The sequence below is a fragment of the Palaemon carinicauda genome, chromosome 28, assembly GCF_036898095.1.
Source record: "Palaemon carinicauda isolate YSFRI2023 chromosome 28, ASM3689809v2, whole genome shotgun sequence".
Lineage (NCBI taxonomy): Eukaryota > Metazoa > Arthropoda > Malacostraca > Decapoda > Palaemonidae > Palaemon > Palaemon carinicauda.
This window is the reverse complement of record NC_090752.1, coordinates 41,786,359-41,805,330: the sequence shown is the minus strand read 5'-3', so window position 1 is coordinate 41,805,330 and position 18,972 is coordinate 41,786,359. Positions and strand designations below refer to the sequence as shown.

The following is an 18,972-nucleotide window of genomic DNA, read 5'->3' as shown; positions in this document are numbered from 1 at the left end:
TGACATGGGTTCCTCACTTAAAAGCCTTAAAAGTAAAAGGCTCTGAAACTTAGAAGTTCTGTTCCACACATCATAAGGGGCAGATTGCAAAACTATTTTAAAGTTGAACAAGGCCTTCATTTTTTTCAAAAATTAGTTATGGTTGTGAAAAATACTCCTCAGCCACCCCAAGCTGATGAAAGATTTTAGATTTTATACACCAGACATGGGCAACCTGTGGCCCGGGGGCCACATGCAGCCCACGACCTGTTGAAATGCGGCCCGCCGAGCTTATTAGGTTTCTTAAAACAAAATACTTGAATCATTAAACGCTCAATATTTGTCTTCAAAATTCCTTTCCAAGTCGAACTATCAGTTTGCAAGCTGAAAATTACCTCCTGACCTTCAAGAAATTTAAATACATTTGAAAGATTATTTTAGAAGAAAAACCTTTTTAATCTTTTAATTGGCCTCCCAGCAAAAGCCTGCCACATAAGTATTTAATCAGTCTCGTATCTTCGTATTTTGAACACAGTGGTAAATAGATGGTATCTTTAAGAAAAATGTCTTTTGTCTTTCTATCAATTCACAAAGAGCATAAATTTACTAGTATCCTCACACCCAGGATTGCAATTTTTGAAAGATTTGAGCCCCAAGTATTTCGAAGAAAAGAAAATTAATTGATGAAGGTCGTATGTTTCAAGATAAGTGGACGATGGACCATTTTTGTGATATGGAAAGGTAAACCAGTGTGCCTTGTTTGTTCAGATATACATAGTGTATTGAAGGAGAATAATTGGAAAAGACATTACTTGGCAAAACATCCTTCATTTCACAATCTTTCTAGTTGCCTTAGAGAAGAAAAAGTTAAAAAAATTGAGAAAACCCTCGATAGAATAGAAAACATTATTAATGTTACAGAAGAAAATCTTGGATTGGAATCAATGAAAGGAACCACAAGTGAGGATATTTTTCATGAAGTGAAATATTTAATGAAAAAAAAGTGAATCTACCATTTGACAAATTTCATAGTATCCCAACAGATGGTGCATCTTCCATGGTTGGAAGTAAAATGGATTTGTTTAAAAAATGAAAGAGATTTCAATGCACAGGGAAGCCAGTACTGTATTGTATTCCATTGCATAATTTATCAACATAATTTATCTGCAAAGTCTATGAAAAGAAACAAAAATCATGTCCACTGTTGTGTCATGTATAAACTTCATAAAATCCACAGCATGGACAAGCAGATTTCTCTTCCTTTGCAAATGAGCTCCACTCCAGTCAGTCAAGATGGAATTCTCTGACAGATTATTATTATTATTATTATTATTACTTACTAAGCTACAACCCTAGATTCCAAGACTTTAATCATCAAGATTCTTATTCTACAATACTTTCTTCACTATTTGTTCAATCTGTTCCTGAAAATCTGCAGGTGGAATTACTTGAGCTATAAGGAGATGACATCTTAATCTAAGATTCAAAGAGACATCTCTACGGGAGTTTTATAAATTTTTGCTGATGGATGAGTATCCACAGATACTGAAACAAGCAAGAAATTATATTTCTATTTTCAGAAGTACCTTTTTATGTGAACAGCTATTTTTTTTAGAATGAAACATTTCAAATTGAACACTAAATGTACAAAAATCTCATTAATACAGATATTCATTAATCATGTGTTCTTTAATAAAAACATCAATGAATTTTCATGTTTTTACATCATTTCAAATTATATTTATTATACTAGTATCATTTTTCTCAATAGGAATTAATAAAGAAATGACATTTGAATACAGTATTTATAAAATAGAGTAAAATAATGATAGAAGAAGAAAATCGGTCTTGCTACATTAAAGCGGATAAAAACAAAGTTAAAAAAAGAGTATGTATAGGAAAGTAATATTTCTTTTATATGTGTATTATTATGCGGTCCTCGCCCACTTGAAATTAGTAAGGTTCGGCCGCAGGTGACAAACAGTTGCCCATTCCTGCTATACGTGATACTGGTATCAGATTGGGCATAGAAGCCTTTAGAACTTCACCTATCCCAAGCCTCTTTGTTGATGCTGGAGAATTACTTTTAGACCTTTATTGAAAATCTTCTATTTTTCACTATTGGTTTAGGTTGCGATGACTTCTTGATTTTTTGGCATCTCAGAATGCAAACCTTGTAAGGAATTCAACACATTTTGAGTTGCAACCAAAATCTCAACCTTATGGTTTCTGGGTAAAACAATTAGTAAAAAGTCTTGATATAGCTAAAAATAGAGTTCTTTCATTTAAGGTATCACCAACCCCTCCATGGAAATTACCAGATATCTTTCTTTAAATATTTTATTGGTATAAAAAAGAACATGACTGACTTAGAAACCAGGCCTCTTTTTATGGAACATGTTGAAGAACATAGATAATCGACTTTTATATAAACTGATGGCTCAAAATCTGATGTTGGCGTTAGATTTGGAATATTTAGTAATGCTTTTAATTGTATAGGTGCACTTCCTCTAGTCTTTTATATTTACTGCTGAACTATATGGCATGCGCTATTGAAAAAATAACATTAAAAGAGTAGGGCAATTTTACCATTTTTAGTAATGCAAGAAGTGTCCTACAAGCTTTAGAAATTTTAATTTCCAGTAACCCTTTAATTTTGAATATTTTAGAGTGGCTTTTGTTTATTGGACCAAAAGATATAATAGTTCATTTATGCTCTGTTGACATATGAGTTTCTAATGACTGACCAACACCAGCCATATTGCGACGATTTTTGTGGTACCCTTGATAGTGGGGAATTTGTTGACTAAATGTCCCTCTTTTAGCCCCTTCAGAAATAGATATTTGTTTGAGGCTCGCAGTGAGGATGACAGGTTCATCCTTGCCAAGTTTCTTGGACAGGATGTGTTATATTATTCTAGCGGTATTTTTAAATTGGTGTCATAGAAGGTATTTTTTCTTATTGGAGCAGGTTATGCACAGATCATGGACTTCCTCGTCACCCTTACCCAAGAGAAGCTCCTTTCAGTCATGGCTGTCAAAGGCTATAGATCAGTCTTGAGTATAACCTCCAGACTGAAAGGTAAAGACCTCTCCACTTCCTTGGAGTTGTCTAGGCATGTGTTTAGCTTCAAAAAGGCTGTTTATTGTTCTTGGGTCCTCTGAGTGGGACAGGACCGTGGCCCTCAAGGCTCTTACACATATTATGTCTGATACTTTGTGGAGGTTTACAGACAAATTTCTGGCTCTTAAGTCTGTTTTTATGCTAGCTCTAACATTGGCAAAGGTAGGTGGCAAATTATACATACTCTTTTAGTCACCCATGGTCAGGGCTGGAAGAAAGTCTTCAGTTTTGTGCCTGACTTCTCTGCAAAAACCCAGAACCCAGTCTCCTACACCCCCAGATTCGAGTCCTTCTCCATCCACTCCCTTCGGTTAGAGTCATGTTGTGTTTGAGAGTAGGGCGTTGCAATGCTATCTGAAAGGGACCTGACAACTCAGGTGTGAGGGTCAAAGTTTTTTTTTTTTTTTTTTTTTTTTTTTTTTTTTTTTTTTTTTTTTTTTTTTTTTGTTAGCACTGGCAGGTCCAAGAAAGAGAGATTAAGGAATAGTCTCTCTAGAACTTATGAAGTTAAGGAGGCACCTGTCAGTGGGCTAGGTGTTGAAGGCCAGTGTCTGGATGCCAGACCACCTTCATGACTTTTCTTTTTGCAAGATTGCCAACTAGTCCCATGACATCTTTGTTCTTGGACTTGTGGAAGCTGCTCAATTAGTTATGTAACCAGCTTAGCTCCCTTACGGGACAAGAATGGATCTCGTCTATGGTTAAGTGTAGCTGTAAGTCTGGAATAAACGGTAATATGACTGGCTCTTTTTCTTCATTCTTTTGTCCCTCCTCATAGGGACAAAGCAGTTGAAACATTACATGCTGGTCGGACGAGATGTTGGTGAATTTCACTTCAGAGCTTTATTTGTTAAATTTAAGGAAGTATCTTTTCTTATCCTCCTTTAACAAGTGGGAGGATAGTGGATCTTTTATCAACCCATTAATTTTGCATGGTATTTGTTTCCTTGGAGGAAAGGGTTCTCCAGTTTTGATCAAAGACATACTGTATATACATGTACAACTTGGTCCTTGTGGTTGTTCATCCACATGAAAGGCAAATTGAGGGTGGCAATTGTTCCTCACTTAACTTCTAGGAAAGTTATTGAATCTGCCAGTTTTGGTTACAAAACCCACCAAGTAGTGAGTCTCCCTAATTAAAGGATGAGGGTTTGTGTGATGCAAAGAAACAAATCACAATTTTAAAAAGTAATATTTATTTTTCCTAGCCATACAAACCTGAGTTCTTTAATGTAACTTCCCTCCTCAACCACCCCTCTCAGTCCTGGGATGAAGGTCAGAAGCGAATGCTCTCCGACTGGAGAGGAGTTGGGGCTCATTGCCCCGCATACTCATCAGTTTGATAAATGCTTGTTATCCAATTTTAACAACAGATTCCAGTTTGCGTTGGAGTAATCGGCTTAATTAAAGGATTCAAGTTTGTATGGCTAGGAAAAATGCAAATTACAGGGGCACTTTAAGAAATTTTGATATTTTTTTCAAAGCTTTTCATGAAAGAATAAATATGCTCAAATAAGTATTGAAATAATGAATTTTATTTTGAAAATTAGTTTGCTTTTAGTATACAGTAGACCTTTATTTTTCATGATGCACATGCTAGACCTTCTAGGGCAAGGAGTGAGCTTGATGTTGGCTTATATGTACAGTTGGACACAGGAGTTTCTCTCACACTTCACTCTGAGGATGTGTACCCTGTCTCATCCTTACTGTGTGGCAAGTAACCAAATAGATAGTGTAGGTAGAGATGGAAGAGTAGGTGGGTGGAGCCAAACACAAGAACTCACCCCACAGTAGAGGTGAAACAGGGTGCATTTCCTCAGAGCGAGGTGTGCCAGGAATTACTGTGACTAATGTACATTTACCCAGACATAAGAGTACCAGTTGTCATTTGCTTTAGATGGAAGAGTATACCTACTGCCTTAAGCTTATTATAAATGTGTGAATATCAAGGTATTACAGTATGAAATGTGAAAGGCGTGCGAGACTAAGTATCTTTATTTAAAACAATTTTTTTTATTCCAGTTCTTCTATGCAGTGTCAAGTAGTAAATCATCAAATATCATTGTGCTTGTGTTGGCACAGCTAATGGTAAGCATATTTTTTTGCTTCTTTTTGATTTTGTGTATGTGTGTTTGACATGATAACTGGAATTATTTATGTGCATTTTTGTATTTTAGAAATTTGCTCCAATTAACTTGTAAATTTTACATATTTTGTTTCATATTGATTGATTTTTAGTTGTTCCAAAATTATTGGGGTATAGATCAAAGTAGAATTTAAGATAAATCCAATAGGAAATCAGTTTCAATTTTTAGATTATAGTAAAAGTATGGCATTCGACTCCAAAAATCATTCATGAGTATGATGTATGGTATAGCTGTAGGTAGGATGTGAAGTAGATTATATTAGGTGTGGGAATGCTAGAGCAATGATATGAATGAAGTATTTATTATGATGACAGTAGATTTAAAAGAAAATTATATTAATCAGGAGAAGAATACAGTAATGCAGTATAATACAGTAATGCAGTATAATTTTACAACAATTTTTGAACATTTAACAATATACTAACAATTGCAAAAAGAACCTTTCTATGTAAGTTATGGAAAATAACGCTCAACTTAAGAGCTAAGTTTATTCCACATAAGAAAAGGGTGAGGTTGACAAAAATACTATGAAGATATGAGGACCAGACTTAAGACAAAGTGGTGATTAAACATCATTATGTACAGGTAGCTTCATATTCATCAATCCCCATAATCACAACATAAGTTACATCCTTTATGCATAAAGGTAGCCCAAAGGCATATACATACAGATCCTGACCATGCACTACAGTATTTTGAAAGAGAAATGGATGAATATACACTCACTATATAGAAATATGATTTAAATAGTAGAAAAACTATGCAAAAATGTATTATATTAAAATTTTCTTTCGCAAAATTTCATTTAAATCCTAATTTAGATACTGATTTTTCATATCATTCATACAAACATGAAAAAAATATTTGAAGTAGAGGTTGCGGCATTTGATTAATTAAATATTGTCAAATATTGTAGACCATTTTACAAAATTGACAAGTATTCATGTAAATTGTAATGAAAAATAATGATAAGTTTCAATCCATGGTCAAAGTTAGATTTCGTCAAAGATAAAAAATCATCAATGATTGTAAAGGGGAGTACCCATGCATTTATCTTGCATCAAAATTTTTCAGATAGTGTACCACTAAAAATTACATGTCTTTGTTTTGGGTAGGCTGTTTAAAATTGTATGTCATTCAATACTGTACACAGTATTCTACTTCTACTACTGCAGTACTACTTTCTGTTATTTATTTACACGAATCTTACCTTGAAATAGAAAAGGCTGTTGACCGCAAGTGTCAGCTAGACAACCTCAGTAAGTTTTGATGAAATTTACTTAATTGCTGTTGTTCCTCCCTAACTCCTCTGGAGAACTGCAACACTGCCACCCACCTGCCATGGACTGAGAGGAAAGTGTAGAGACGAGATCCCCTGGTAAAAACAACACTTATTCAGATATATTGCATTTTGTGCCTTATTATGCCGGCCCTCATTTTCTCTTGTAGTTTTAACTTTTTTAATATTGGTGTCTGGACTTTATGATTTGTTTTAGTATATTTTTAGTTTTCAACATTACGGAGGTATTTCCTCTGTTAATATTTTATCAAGATATTGTCTAACAAGACTTATGAGTTATATTTAAACACACCTGATCTTAATTCTTTGTACTGTATATTTTTTTCAGAAGCTACAATTGTTCTTGAACCCCTCATTATCCTCAATGTGTAGACCTTTATGACGAGAAGATGAATGTATATATTAAGTTATCTTTGGATTGATTTAAAAAAAAAGGTTAAGCACAGCCAAAATATTTTAAATAACTAACAAATCTGACAAAAGTGTTTTAATGATGTCATCTTTGAGTGTTAGTGAAGCATATGTTGCTGTAGCTGCTGATGACGTAATATTGTCAGCATCATCATCTCCTACTCCTATTGACGCAAAGGGCCTCGATTAGATTTCGCCAGTCGTCTCTTATCTTGAGCTTTTAATAATTTAGGCCTAGGTCCTCCCAACTCTTCTAGTGCCTTGTGGAGCCCAGTTAAAATTTGTGAACTAATCTGTCTTGGGGAGTGAGAAGAGCATGCCCAAACCATCTCCATATACACCTCACTATGATCTCATCCACATACAGCACTTGAGTAATCTCTCATAGTTTCATTTCTAATCCTCTCTTGCCATTTAACTTCCAATATTCTTCTGAGGACATTGTTCTCAAATCTACAAAATCTGTTGGATATTGTAGACAATAATAAAAACTGGAATATTTAGTGTAGAGTATTTTAGATAATTTTTGATTAAATGAGTTCAGTTTTAAATCTGGTTAGTAATTTCCTGCACTCCCAAATGTCACTCCTACTGTTACCAATGTGTTAACTATTTTGGAAATAGATGATAATGTAGATACTACATACATACATATACCAAGGCACTTCCCCCAATTTTGGGGGGTAGCCGACATCAACAAAAGAAACAAATCAAAAAAGGGGACCTCTACTCTCTACGTTCCTCCAGCCTAACAAGGGACTCAACCGAGTTCAGCTGGTACTGCTAGGGTGCCACAGCCCAACCTCCCACATTATCCACCACAGATAAAGCTTCATAATGCTGAATCCCCTACTGCTGCTACCTCCGCGGTCATCTAAGGCATCGGAGGCAGCAGCAGGGCCTACCGGAACTGCGTCACAATCGCTCGCCATTCATTCTTATTTCTAGCACGCTCTCTTGCCTCTCTCACATCTATCCTCCTATCACCCAGAGCTTTCTTCACTCCATCCATCCACCCAAACCTTGGCCTTCCTCTTGTACTTCTCCCATCAACTCTTGCATTCATCACCTTCTTTAGCAGACAGCCATTTTCCATTCTCTCAACATGGCCAAACCACCTCAACACATTCATATCCACTCTAGCTGCTAACTCATTTCTTACACCCGTTCTCACTCTCACCACTTCGTTCCTAACCCTATCTACTCAAGATATACCAGCCATACTCCTTAGACACTTCATCTCAAACACATTCAATTTCTGTCTCTCCATCACTTTCATTCCCCACAATTCCGATCCATACATCACAGTTGGTACAATCACTTTCTCATATAGAACTCTCTTTACATTCATGCCCAACCCTCTATTTTTTTACTACTCCCTTAACTGCCCCCAACACTTTGCAACCTTCATTCACTCTCTGACGTACATCTGCTTCCACTCCACCATTTACTGCAACAACAGACCCCAAGTACTTAAACTGATCCACTTCCTCAAGTAACTCTCCATTCAACATGACATTCAACCTTGCACCACCTTCCCTTCTCGTACATCTCATAACCTTACTCTTACCCACATTAACTCTCAACTTCCTTCTCTTACACACACACTTCCAAATTCTGTCACTAATCGGCCAAGCTTCTCTTCTGTGTCTGCAACCATTACAGTATCATCCGAAAACAACAACTGATTTACCTCCCATTCATGGTCATTCTCATCTACCAGTTTTAATCCTCGTCCAAGCACTCGAGCATTCACCTCTCTCACCACTCCATCAACATACAAGTTAAACAACCACGGTGACATCACACATCCCTGTCTCAGCCCACCTCTCACCGGAAACCAATCACTCACTTCATTTCCTATCCTAACACATGCTTTACTACCTTTGTAGAAACTTTTCACTGCTTGCAACAACTTTCCACCAACTCCATATAACCTCATCACATTCCACATTGCTTCCCTATCAACTCTATCAAACGCTTTCTCCAGATCCATAAACGCAACATACACCTCCTTACCTTTTGCTAAATATTTCTCGCATATCTGCCTTACTGTAAAAATCTGATTCATACAAACCTCTTCTAAAACCACCCCGTATTTCTAAGATTGCATTCTCTGTTTTATCCTTGATCCTATTAATCATTACTCTACCATACACTTTTCCAACTACGCTTAACAAACTAATACCTCTTGAATTACAACACTCATGCACATCTCCCTTACCCTTATATAGTGGTACAATACATGCACAAACCCAATCTACTGGTACCATTGACAACACAAAACACATATTAAACAATCTCACCAACCATTCAAGTACAGTCACACCCCCTTCCTTCAACATCTCAGCTCTCACACCATCCATACCAGATGCTTTTCCTACTCTCGTTTCATCTAGTGCTCTCCTCACTTCATCTATTGTAATCTCTCTCTCATTCTCATCTCCCATCACTGGCACCTCAACACCTGGAACAGCAATTATATCTGCCCCCCTATTATCCTCAACATTCAGTAAACTTTCCAAATATTCCGCCCATCTTTTCCTTGCCGCCTCTCCTTTTAACAACCTCCCATTTCCATCTTTCACTGTCTCTTCAATTCTTGAGCCAGCCTTCCTTACTCTCTTCACTTCTTTCCAAAATTTCTTTTTACTATTAATACTACCATTGACATAATTGATTTGGAAACTTTATGGAGCATGAGAGAGAGAGAGAGAGAGAGAGAGAGAGAGAGAGAGAGAGAGAGAGAGAGAGAGAGAGAGAGAGAGAGAGAGTGAGTGTCAAAACCCTAGGTGGCATCTCCTCTGTAATTCATTGTGCTAAACAGTGTGCTAGTCTCGGTAAGGATTTGTTTCTTTTATCATTATTGTATACTCTTCATCACTAAACAATTATAATAAGTCACATTCATTGACATCAAAATCACTAGCAATTCCTGCTTCACATGTGAAGTCAAATTATATCAGAACAAAACCCTTAATATATGTCCAACCGTCCAAAGCAGGAAAAAACAGTTTCACTCGTTAGCATATGAACACATCCTTCTAGTTTTCCTATTGCTGCCTTCATCACTTGTTTCAAACTAATCACTTTCTTGGGAAATATCATTGTCATCACTATTACTTCCAGCTTCTAACATCATCATCTAAATAATGTTAGCTTATATTGAATGATGTCACTTTTGACTGGTTATCTACCAGGGAACAAGCAGACGACACACTACGAAGGACTTTGATCATATCCTTTCTTGGCTAAGCCAAAGGGTCAACTAATTTTACCGAGACACTTTCTTTGAATGAGAAACAGAATACAGGGTTGTCAATTAGCAGGTTAAATCATGTTGTTGCCATATGCACCAAGAAACAATGTTCTGAATTGTGGTCGATGGAGACTGTATGTACGTATTGTACTGTACATCATTGAGTCAACCTCCCTAAGGTTGTATATGTACGTTCATTGACAAATGTTGTCTCATAGGGTGTAGTACATAGCCATTGGGTGGCAGGGTAGCTGTTCCATAGCAGTGAGAGAGAGAAAATGTTAATAATCTTTATTGAGGCTGGCAAGGTTGCACGTACAGTAAATAGTCTTGTCTATTCCAAGGTAAGCATATAAATGATTAATTTTAGTTGAAATTTAGGTAGAGTGTACAATAAGATATAGCTTTATATAATGGTTATTAGGGATTTATTTATTTTTTGAAACTTTATATCTACTTCTGATGAATTATATGCTTTTCAGGGGGATGTATTTTGTATCCATGGTAATGCTCATGCGTATGAATATGCCGCTGGAGTATAGAACCATTATTACACAGGGTGAGAGATGGGTTTACTTAGCTATTTCAAGATTGTTCTTGAGATTTGTTTATCATACTGTATGTTTTCTAATTTTATTATATATAGTACAATACAGTGCTAACTTTTTAAAGTTTTAATTGTATAGTATCAACAAAGTTCAAAAAATTATTTCAAGGTGTTTTTACCCAGGTTTCATACTCTTATATATTGAAGCAAGCACTTTTCAACCTTATAACTATAAATAAAAAGAGCCACATTATTATATCTCTATAAGGTGCTTTATAATGAATGATGTTGGCTGCCCTGACCAGTGCTGTGGACTTTCGACTGGTAATGCTTGATCCTTCAGAATCTTCTTGTCAAGCTTAAGGGGTATGAGTGCCCTGTTAGATTTCTTGCTATTTGTTCCTACACAAATACAAACCATTGTCTTTTTAATAAAAGTATGACGTCAGCAAAGCTAGAACTGTCGTTTAAGGGTAGCGACTCTGCCCCCATTGGAAACCATGTTATTTTGGGATAATTTGAAACTTAATCTCCTTTTTTTGTTTCTCAATTGAATTTGATAATTTAAAAAGCATTTTGAAGATAATTTCATCAGCTTTTTTTATAGAACAGATTATTTTTATCAGGCCTCATTTTTTATACGTATTTTTCTCTTTCAAACATTTTGGGAATGTTTGTAAAGATTACCATTTTTTCATGTTTTAAAAAATTTGCAAATCTATTCCATTAATTTTTAGAATGTAAAGTTTCCTATCTTTTTATATACATTACATACATACATATACCAAGGCACTTTCCCTAATTTTGGGGGTTAGTCGGACATCGAACAAATTAAAAAGGGGGACCTATACTCTCTACGTTCCTCCCAGCCTGACAAGGGACTCAACCGAGTTCGGCTGGTACTGCTAAGGTGCCACAGCCCACCCTCCTCCGTTATCCACCACAGATGAAGCTTCATAAGGCTGAATCCCACACTGATGCTACCTTCCTTTTTATATATAAATGGTAAATATTCATCCGTAAATGAAAAAGTAGTTTTGATTTATATCTGAAATTTTCATGACTTGAGATATCGGGCGACAAAGTTTTTCTTATATAGAAATCGTCTCATTAACTTTGTTGGGGGTTATTTTGGGGGTTTGGGAGTAATTATACCTCACCACTAGGGGCTCATAAGGACATAATAGTTATATTTTAAGCTTATTTATTAAGCAGTAGTGAGCACCACTCTTCAAACTCAGAACTACTCTTATTAACACTACATATACCAAATGCCTACACATGAGTAAGACATTGCTATCATAATACAGTATATTCTTACCTGCTGACTTTTTTGGGCAAATTTCGCTCCTCAGGCATACTTAGCAGTCATCTCTGATACTTCATGCATCTTTCGGCATAAGTATGACATAAAAGTTGTAATTATATAAACGAGGAGGCAAAGAAATATTGGCTTTTTTTTTTTTTTTTTTTTTTTTTTTTTGTAGCTGAAGATCAGATGAATATACCTGTACTTTAGTATGTATTGTATGAGTATGGGCTTTCAGTGGTAATTGCCCTTGACACTGGGGATTATAAGATCATACTCATCATAATATTTACTAAGCAGTGGTGAACCCCTTCCCTCAAAACTTAAAAAATATATGCTACAGTAGGGTCCCGAATTATGCGAGAATTTGGTCGATGAAAGGCCTCGTGTAATTGGAAATTCGTATATTTCGAAACACATCATGGCGGCAAACAGCAACCTACCCGTCAATTTTTTTTTCACTCCATTTCTAGCTTTCTAGCTATATATATACTGTATATACACTGTGTGTGTGTGTATGTATATATATATATATATATATATATACTGTAGCTTTTATCTTAACAATACTGTAAGAAATCCTTCTTATAGATTTTTTTTATAAAATACTGTACAAAATTTCTTTTATGGATAAATAAAACAATAAAAAGTTGTTAAAGTTTTGATAATTTTCTATGACTGTAGTATTTACTACTGTACTATGCATAGCTTACTGTTTTCAGTATTTTCCGAATGATGTAGAATTATTTCCTATAGATACAAAAAACAAAAAAGGGTTTTCAAGGTTTGATACAGTACGTATCTAGCAATAGTTAAAAATTACAGTATAGTACTGTATATCCATGATGACACTCCCACACGTAAACACGGCCACTAGGCGCAAGTGTGCAATAGGCTGCTGTACGATAATCACGCTTTTTTTGCCCTGAGCGGTCATTTCACTAATGATAATTTTTCAAAGTTAATATCATTTCTTTATGCTTATAATTCGTAATTATAGTTAAAAGTAGGGATATTAATTAAATGGTTGAGTAAAAAAAACAATTAATACTACTATTATTTCATTTCAAATGGCTACATAATACTGAATATTCTAATGGGTTCTTTTTATCTTCAATCGTAAATCTTACGCCTGGATAAGCAACAAAAGGAAAGGGATAGGTCTCTCTCTCTCTCTCTCTCTCTCTCTCTCTCTCTCTCTCTTCATATCGTTTCCTGTATAGTTTTCAAATATGTTCGTCATACATTTGTACATTATTTATCCACTTTATCTCTCTCTCTCTCTCTCTCTCTCTCTCTCTCTCTCTCTCTGCGTTTCCTTTCCCTTTATAGTTTTGTGAAATTTCGTTGTCCAGTCATTCGGTAATGAGAAGTCATTTTCGCTTTCGACATCGAAAGGAAACTTTGTTTCTTCAATATACTCATCACTGGAGGATTCAGAACTAATGCTCTCATTATCAAACAGGTTATCATTATCAAATTCCACAACAAGAATATAATTTATTTCATCTAAAGAAATAACCTTCCTCTTTAGACCTTTCATTACAAAAGGAACAACAAATAACCACTTATGCATGAACGCCCGAGCGCACTGATAGGAAACCAGTTCAAACCAGAGTTTTCTAACATCAAGCTACCTTCAGAAAAATAGTTGCCAGACATCATATAAGTTTCTATTCACAGTCCCCATATGCTGAGAGTGTTGCCAAGTGGTGATCCTATACTTACTATACGAGTAAAGTAACATCACGAGACTGACGGCTTGTAAAAGGCAATTAAAGTCATGAACGGAATATACAGTTGAAGGCGGTACCGAGTAGATCGTGGTGAACGGTTTATCACGTGGGTGACGCTTAACAGGTTATAAAAACATTTTATATAGTTCGGTATTTTCTCTATCCATCCTCTCCCAGAAAACCTTCAAATGTGAATTATCGGAATGTGTGCAGATCTTGGCAGTGCGATAACTAGTTAGCGACTGAGAATAAAAAAAATAAAAAGCCCGATTGACGAATGACGATGCTGATGAAGAGGATATCGAATACCGATTTTTCCCTAATTGATTTTTTCTACGTTCTGTCTAATCCAATGTACAGTACATTCTTATGTAAAGGGCGAACCCCAACATTTCTTGATGCTGCTACACTTTAATTATAGATATTTTACCACCTATTTATAATCTTTATTTATAATAACATCTTTAGTAAAAGCTCTTCAATATCACTTTCAGGAGTAAATGCGTTTATGATCGACAATGAAACGTAAAAAAAAAAACGTTTTCCTTTTAAGAAGGCGTTTTTTTAGGAAACAAAAAACAACACGAAACAAAATTGCTCATATTTCATATATTTTGATTTTCTAAGGATAAATAAAACATTAATTATAACATTATTATTACATAGTACCTGGTAAGATATCTTTTGCCGCAAAAGTTAACCTATAGACAGTTGTTAAAATTGGTTAGCGAGTTCGTTATGATCGGCGATGGAACGTACTAAACAAAGTAATGGGTTTGGTTGTGGTGACATGTTTGGCAGTAGCATGATATAAAATAGTCTTTATTTTGATGGGTTTTTAATTTAAAGTTTAATGAATAAGGATTTTTCACCATAATCACAACGTAAGTATAAAAATTAATTAGTACAAATATGGAATATTATACATATAGGTGTTGGACAGTTAGGCTAGGCCTAGCGACAAGTTCACACAACAGATGGGCAAACCTTAACATTTTTCATCCAAAACTAGTCTTAAAATGTTTGAACAGAAATCTTTCTCTCACATTCTCCCCCCCCCCCTTCTCAGACATCGGGGAACCATCACCCCCCCCCCCCATACAATTAAGAAAACAATAGATTTCCTACGCTTCGCGGTGCTTGACTCGCGGATTTAGAATGCTCCTCGCAAATACAGGAAATTTAATTTTTAAAAACTATCGATCGCGTAATTAGAACACGTGTAATTCGGGACCCTACTGTATATGTACCATATGCCCACTCATGAGTAAGATAGTACTAGCATAATATATTCCTGTCTGCGTATTTCCCGGGAAAATTTTACGCTTTAGGCGTACTGTATTTGGCTACTTTGTCTGACAGTTTTTGTATCATTCAGTATAACTATAACATGAGAATTGTAAATATATAAAAGACCAGACAAATATATTTGATAAATATAACTTAGAGAACTGCAAAATACGTTTTTTCAAGACACGATCGAAAGAAATAAAATACCTTCTTCATTTTCCGCTTTGCTGAAAGAAAATGTTTCACGTGAAGTTTATGGGAGATGACGATAAGTACTGTATCTTTACCTTAGATTTTGAAGAAAATTGGTCACGCATGTGCACTGATAAGAAAAGTGTTGTGTAAGAGACCAGATGCACTTATGTAAATATAAGAAAAGTATGTTTTACCCATAGAACAAATTGGTTTTATTAAAGATAGCATTTGAAACCTGAAATACAGGCTTTCTCCAACCTGAAAATGCAATAATCTGAATTTAAAGAATTCTAAGCAGTGGTCAAGAGTAACGCCCCTTAATCTTTTAATGAGGTAAATATAGTTTCTTGTGGGTGAAAGGGAGACCCTGTCCACTTGTCAGGTAGAGCAATCCTCACTTTGACTTCAGCCACAGCTCAGTACTGATATGCTTCTTTCCTACCTTGAATATAGGCTGTTTAACCATGTTTCCTTTTTCTCTGATCAGAGTGTTTCTGTTTAATTGTATTTGGTGGCGACTCCAGGAGCATGCAGCAGTGCCCTGGTAAATCCAGTTGAAATTGCATCTGATAGATGAGTAAACTGGAGGTTGATCTTCAACTTTTTATCTTCTGCAGGGGCATGACTGTTCATGATGAGTGTAGTGTGTGGCCTCCTCTCCTTTGCAGAGAAGAGGAAGAAATATGCCCTATAGGGATTCTTTGACATTGGACTAAGCAACACCACACCTAATACCAAAAAAGCTCTATAGCCACTTCTCCGCTTCTTTGGGTTCAAAGCTTTCTGTTTCCCCCTTCGAGTTCCTCCATGACTGGGTCCTCCAGAGGAATTCGTAAGGAGAAAGGAAACCCGCCTTGCCCTCGGGACGGGCATCGTTGTCCCTGAGCGAAAAGTACGGCCACTGCTGTGCTGCCTAATGACGATGATCATAAGGACCTCTATCTGGGAAAGTTGTGGCTTTCCTTCAGCTGTATCTCCTGCAGAGATGTGATGTAACGTGGCACCCCTCTCTGAGTCCTCGCTTGCTGCAGCAGAGGAAACTGTTTCTACAATCACTGCAGTTTTGTTGCCGCCATCCCGGAAGTTCTTGATGTTGGTGTTTGTAGTTAAGGAGAACTGAAGCATATGTGCTTGCCATCCCATCCCACCTTATCTGTTCCTGTGTCTTCTTCCTCACCTATTGCTGAGCCTTTGGATGTGATACCTTTCACCCTGAAGCAAAGGAAGAAGTCACCAAAGCCCAGGAGGTCCGATTGGACTGAATCTCTCGAGACATCTACTGATCTCTTTCCATGTGTGTGTGGGAGAAGCAGTGGTGCACCAAAACCCAACTCAACCTGGGAAGGTGTTTCCATACAAGGTACAGAAGCTTGCTTTTGCTACCAGTGCTCGGTCTCGTTTGGAACCATGCATGAGCACTGCTGTTTGGATGATGGCTGCCACCCTCATTCCTTTTCTATGAAGGTGACTGCCCCAAAGAAATTTGTTAAGAGGTTGAGGAGAAACGTCTGATTGATCATCTCGCACAGCCAAGTGACGAGAACCTCCCTCACACATGCATGGGAATAAGGTAGATTGTGGTTCTCACTATCACCCATCATCTTTGTGTGATTAGCCATATCGTGGTTGGTCACGCTGAGACAGTCTCCATGTGCATAATCTCCACACGCTTAATTACCAAATGCATGATCTCTATGCACCAGATCTCCATGATCCTTGTCGCCACACGCCTGATCTCCACATGCTAGGTCACTTTGTACTAGGCCTCTACACACATCAGCACCAAGTGCTCATTCTTCTCCCATCCAGACATCGTGTTGGGATACTTGTGTAACGGGACCCCATACACTTTAACTAACAGAGACCCTGATACAAGCTTTTCTCAAGACTCAAACCTTCAGTCACTTGTTCCTTCTCATCGACAGCAATCACTGCATCTAGACCTTCCATTGTGTCTATAACCCTCTAGCCACTGAAAAACTCCAACATGCTGAAACTGGTCTACTTCATAGGCTTTTTTCCCGTGGGACATGTCCAGTCTATTTCCAAATGTCTTCCAATGCATTGCCGTGACAGGGGTCTGAAACAGGTAATTCCCATGAAGATTTTCTCACCGCGCTTTGGAGCACCGAGAGTCCTCATCATGTTTGTGTGATTTCCTTCAAAGTCTTTCTTCTGCTAGGGATAGGCACTCGGTGAAAAAGCCCCTGGGCCATTCAATACCACACTTTCCCTTCAAAACCTCAGAGACCAAGGCAGCATATGTCTCTTTGGTCTTGGAGACAGGGAGTCCGAGCAACTTTTGTCAGTTCCCTCATCTGCTGAGTACTACTGCCCTCGGATTGGTCTATGAGTATTCCAAAGGGAAGAGAGATACTTTGGTGGGTTGTGTTGAGTCTCCTCTTTTTGTAGGGGGAAGGAAACTCAGGAGGATATTGACCCTACTGCACCTGATTCAGGTCCATTACCAGCTGATACTGAGAATCCTGAGGTAGAGTACACTTTCACGTGTACTCACCCTCATCCATGAGTTCAATGACCCAGGTGATGCTTCCACAGATCCTATCAGTTCAAAGATGACAGCCTTTGATCAACTGCATTGTCCTCAAAGGTCAAGACCCACCCTATAGCTTCCATGGTCAATCCTTTTTAGTACAGTACTTGGGAGGGGAAATTCTCAGATCTCTGGTCCGAAGAATTCCTTTTTGCTCGAGGTTCTCAAAAAAGACCCTGCCTTTGACCCTCTCTAGATAACACTGGTTGTACATGCCAGGAAAATTTAATCTATTGCATCTTAAAATCGATTCAGCAGTAGCAGCACTGACAGCAGGAACCGCAGCAAAGAGACTCAAGTACTAGGGCACCTTGTTCTTGGCCACTGAGTCTGCTACAATCAAAGCTGCTATCATGGCAAGCCTCCAACCAACAATCTAGATCGACCACTGGCCAGGGGCATTCATGTATTTTGCCTCATTGTAGGATTTGTAAAATCTCAAAACAAATAAATACATTCAACTCTTGTTATCCACGTGTTTGGTATTTACAAATTTCTCATGCAGTAATGCATTAATGCTATATTTTACACCAAATTTCTTAACCGCAAAAAACACAAGTTGAAACTAATTTTATAGTTGAAAAACGCCAAATAAGCGTAATGTTATAAAATGTAACTCAAAATGTGAGTTTGGCATTAGAAATCGTCTAATAAAAATTGCCAAAGAACATGAGTCAAAACTTGAAATTTAGATTTACAATTCACCAAATACAGTGTAACTTAAGATTTAGAATTGGTAAATAATACTGTATAAAGTTACGAAGGTATATCAATGATACTCTTAATTGTGAGCATATTTTCAATAACGTTGTCATCTTGAGATCAGCTGACGACAAAACAAAAATAAAAACCTTTGGTTATTGTTGTTAAAATGCCCCTTAAATTGATTATAGAAAAGTACAAAAATGATTAAATGAAGCTCAGTTAACATGAAAAACACGATTATTTTAGGCTTCTTTCAGTACACGTATTTAATTGGCCCTGTTTAAGTAAGTAAAGGTTTTTGTTTCTTCTGCTATATGCACATATTGTATGGCACCTGAGAGAAAAAGAGAGTGATCAACTTATGAAATTGAATGCCAGGATTCTTTCACCAATATGAATCCAGGAATTGCGCACCA

General features: G+C 36.8%; 1 protein-coding gene across 1 annotated transcript in view; it reads left to right on the top strand.

The window, feature by feature from the left end:
- GPHR (golgi pH regulator) overlaps positions 1–18,972 on the top strand; it is a 401,532-nt gene that overhangs the window by 202,186 nt on the left and 180,374 nt on the right. Inside the window, exons 9-10 of the mRNA XM_068351883.1 lie at positions 5,126–5,192; positions 10,705–10,779. Of these exons, the coding sequence (XP_068207984.1) occupies positions 5,126–5,192; positions 10,705–10,779 (142 nt within the window). The remainder of the gene's footprint in view (positions 1–5,125; positions 5,193–10,704; positions 10,780–18,972) is intronic.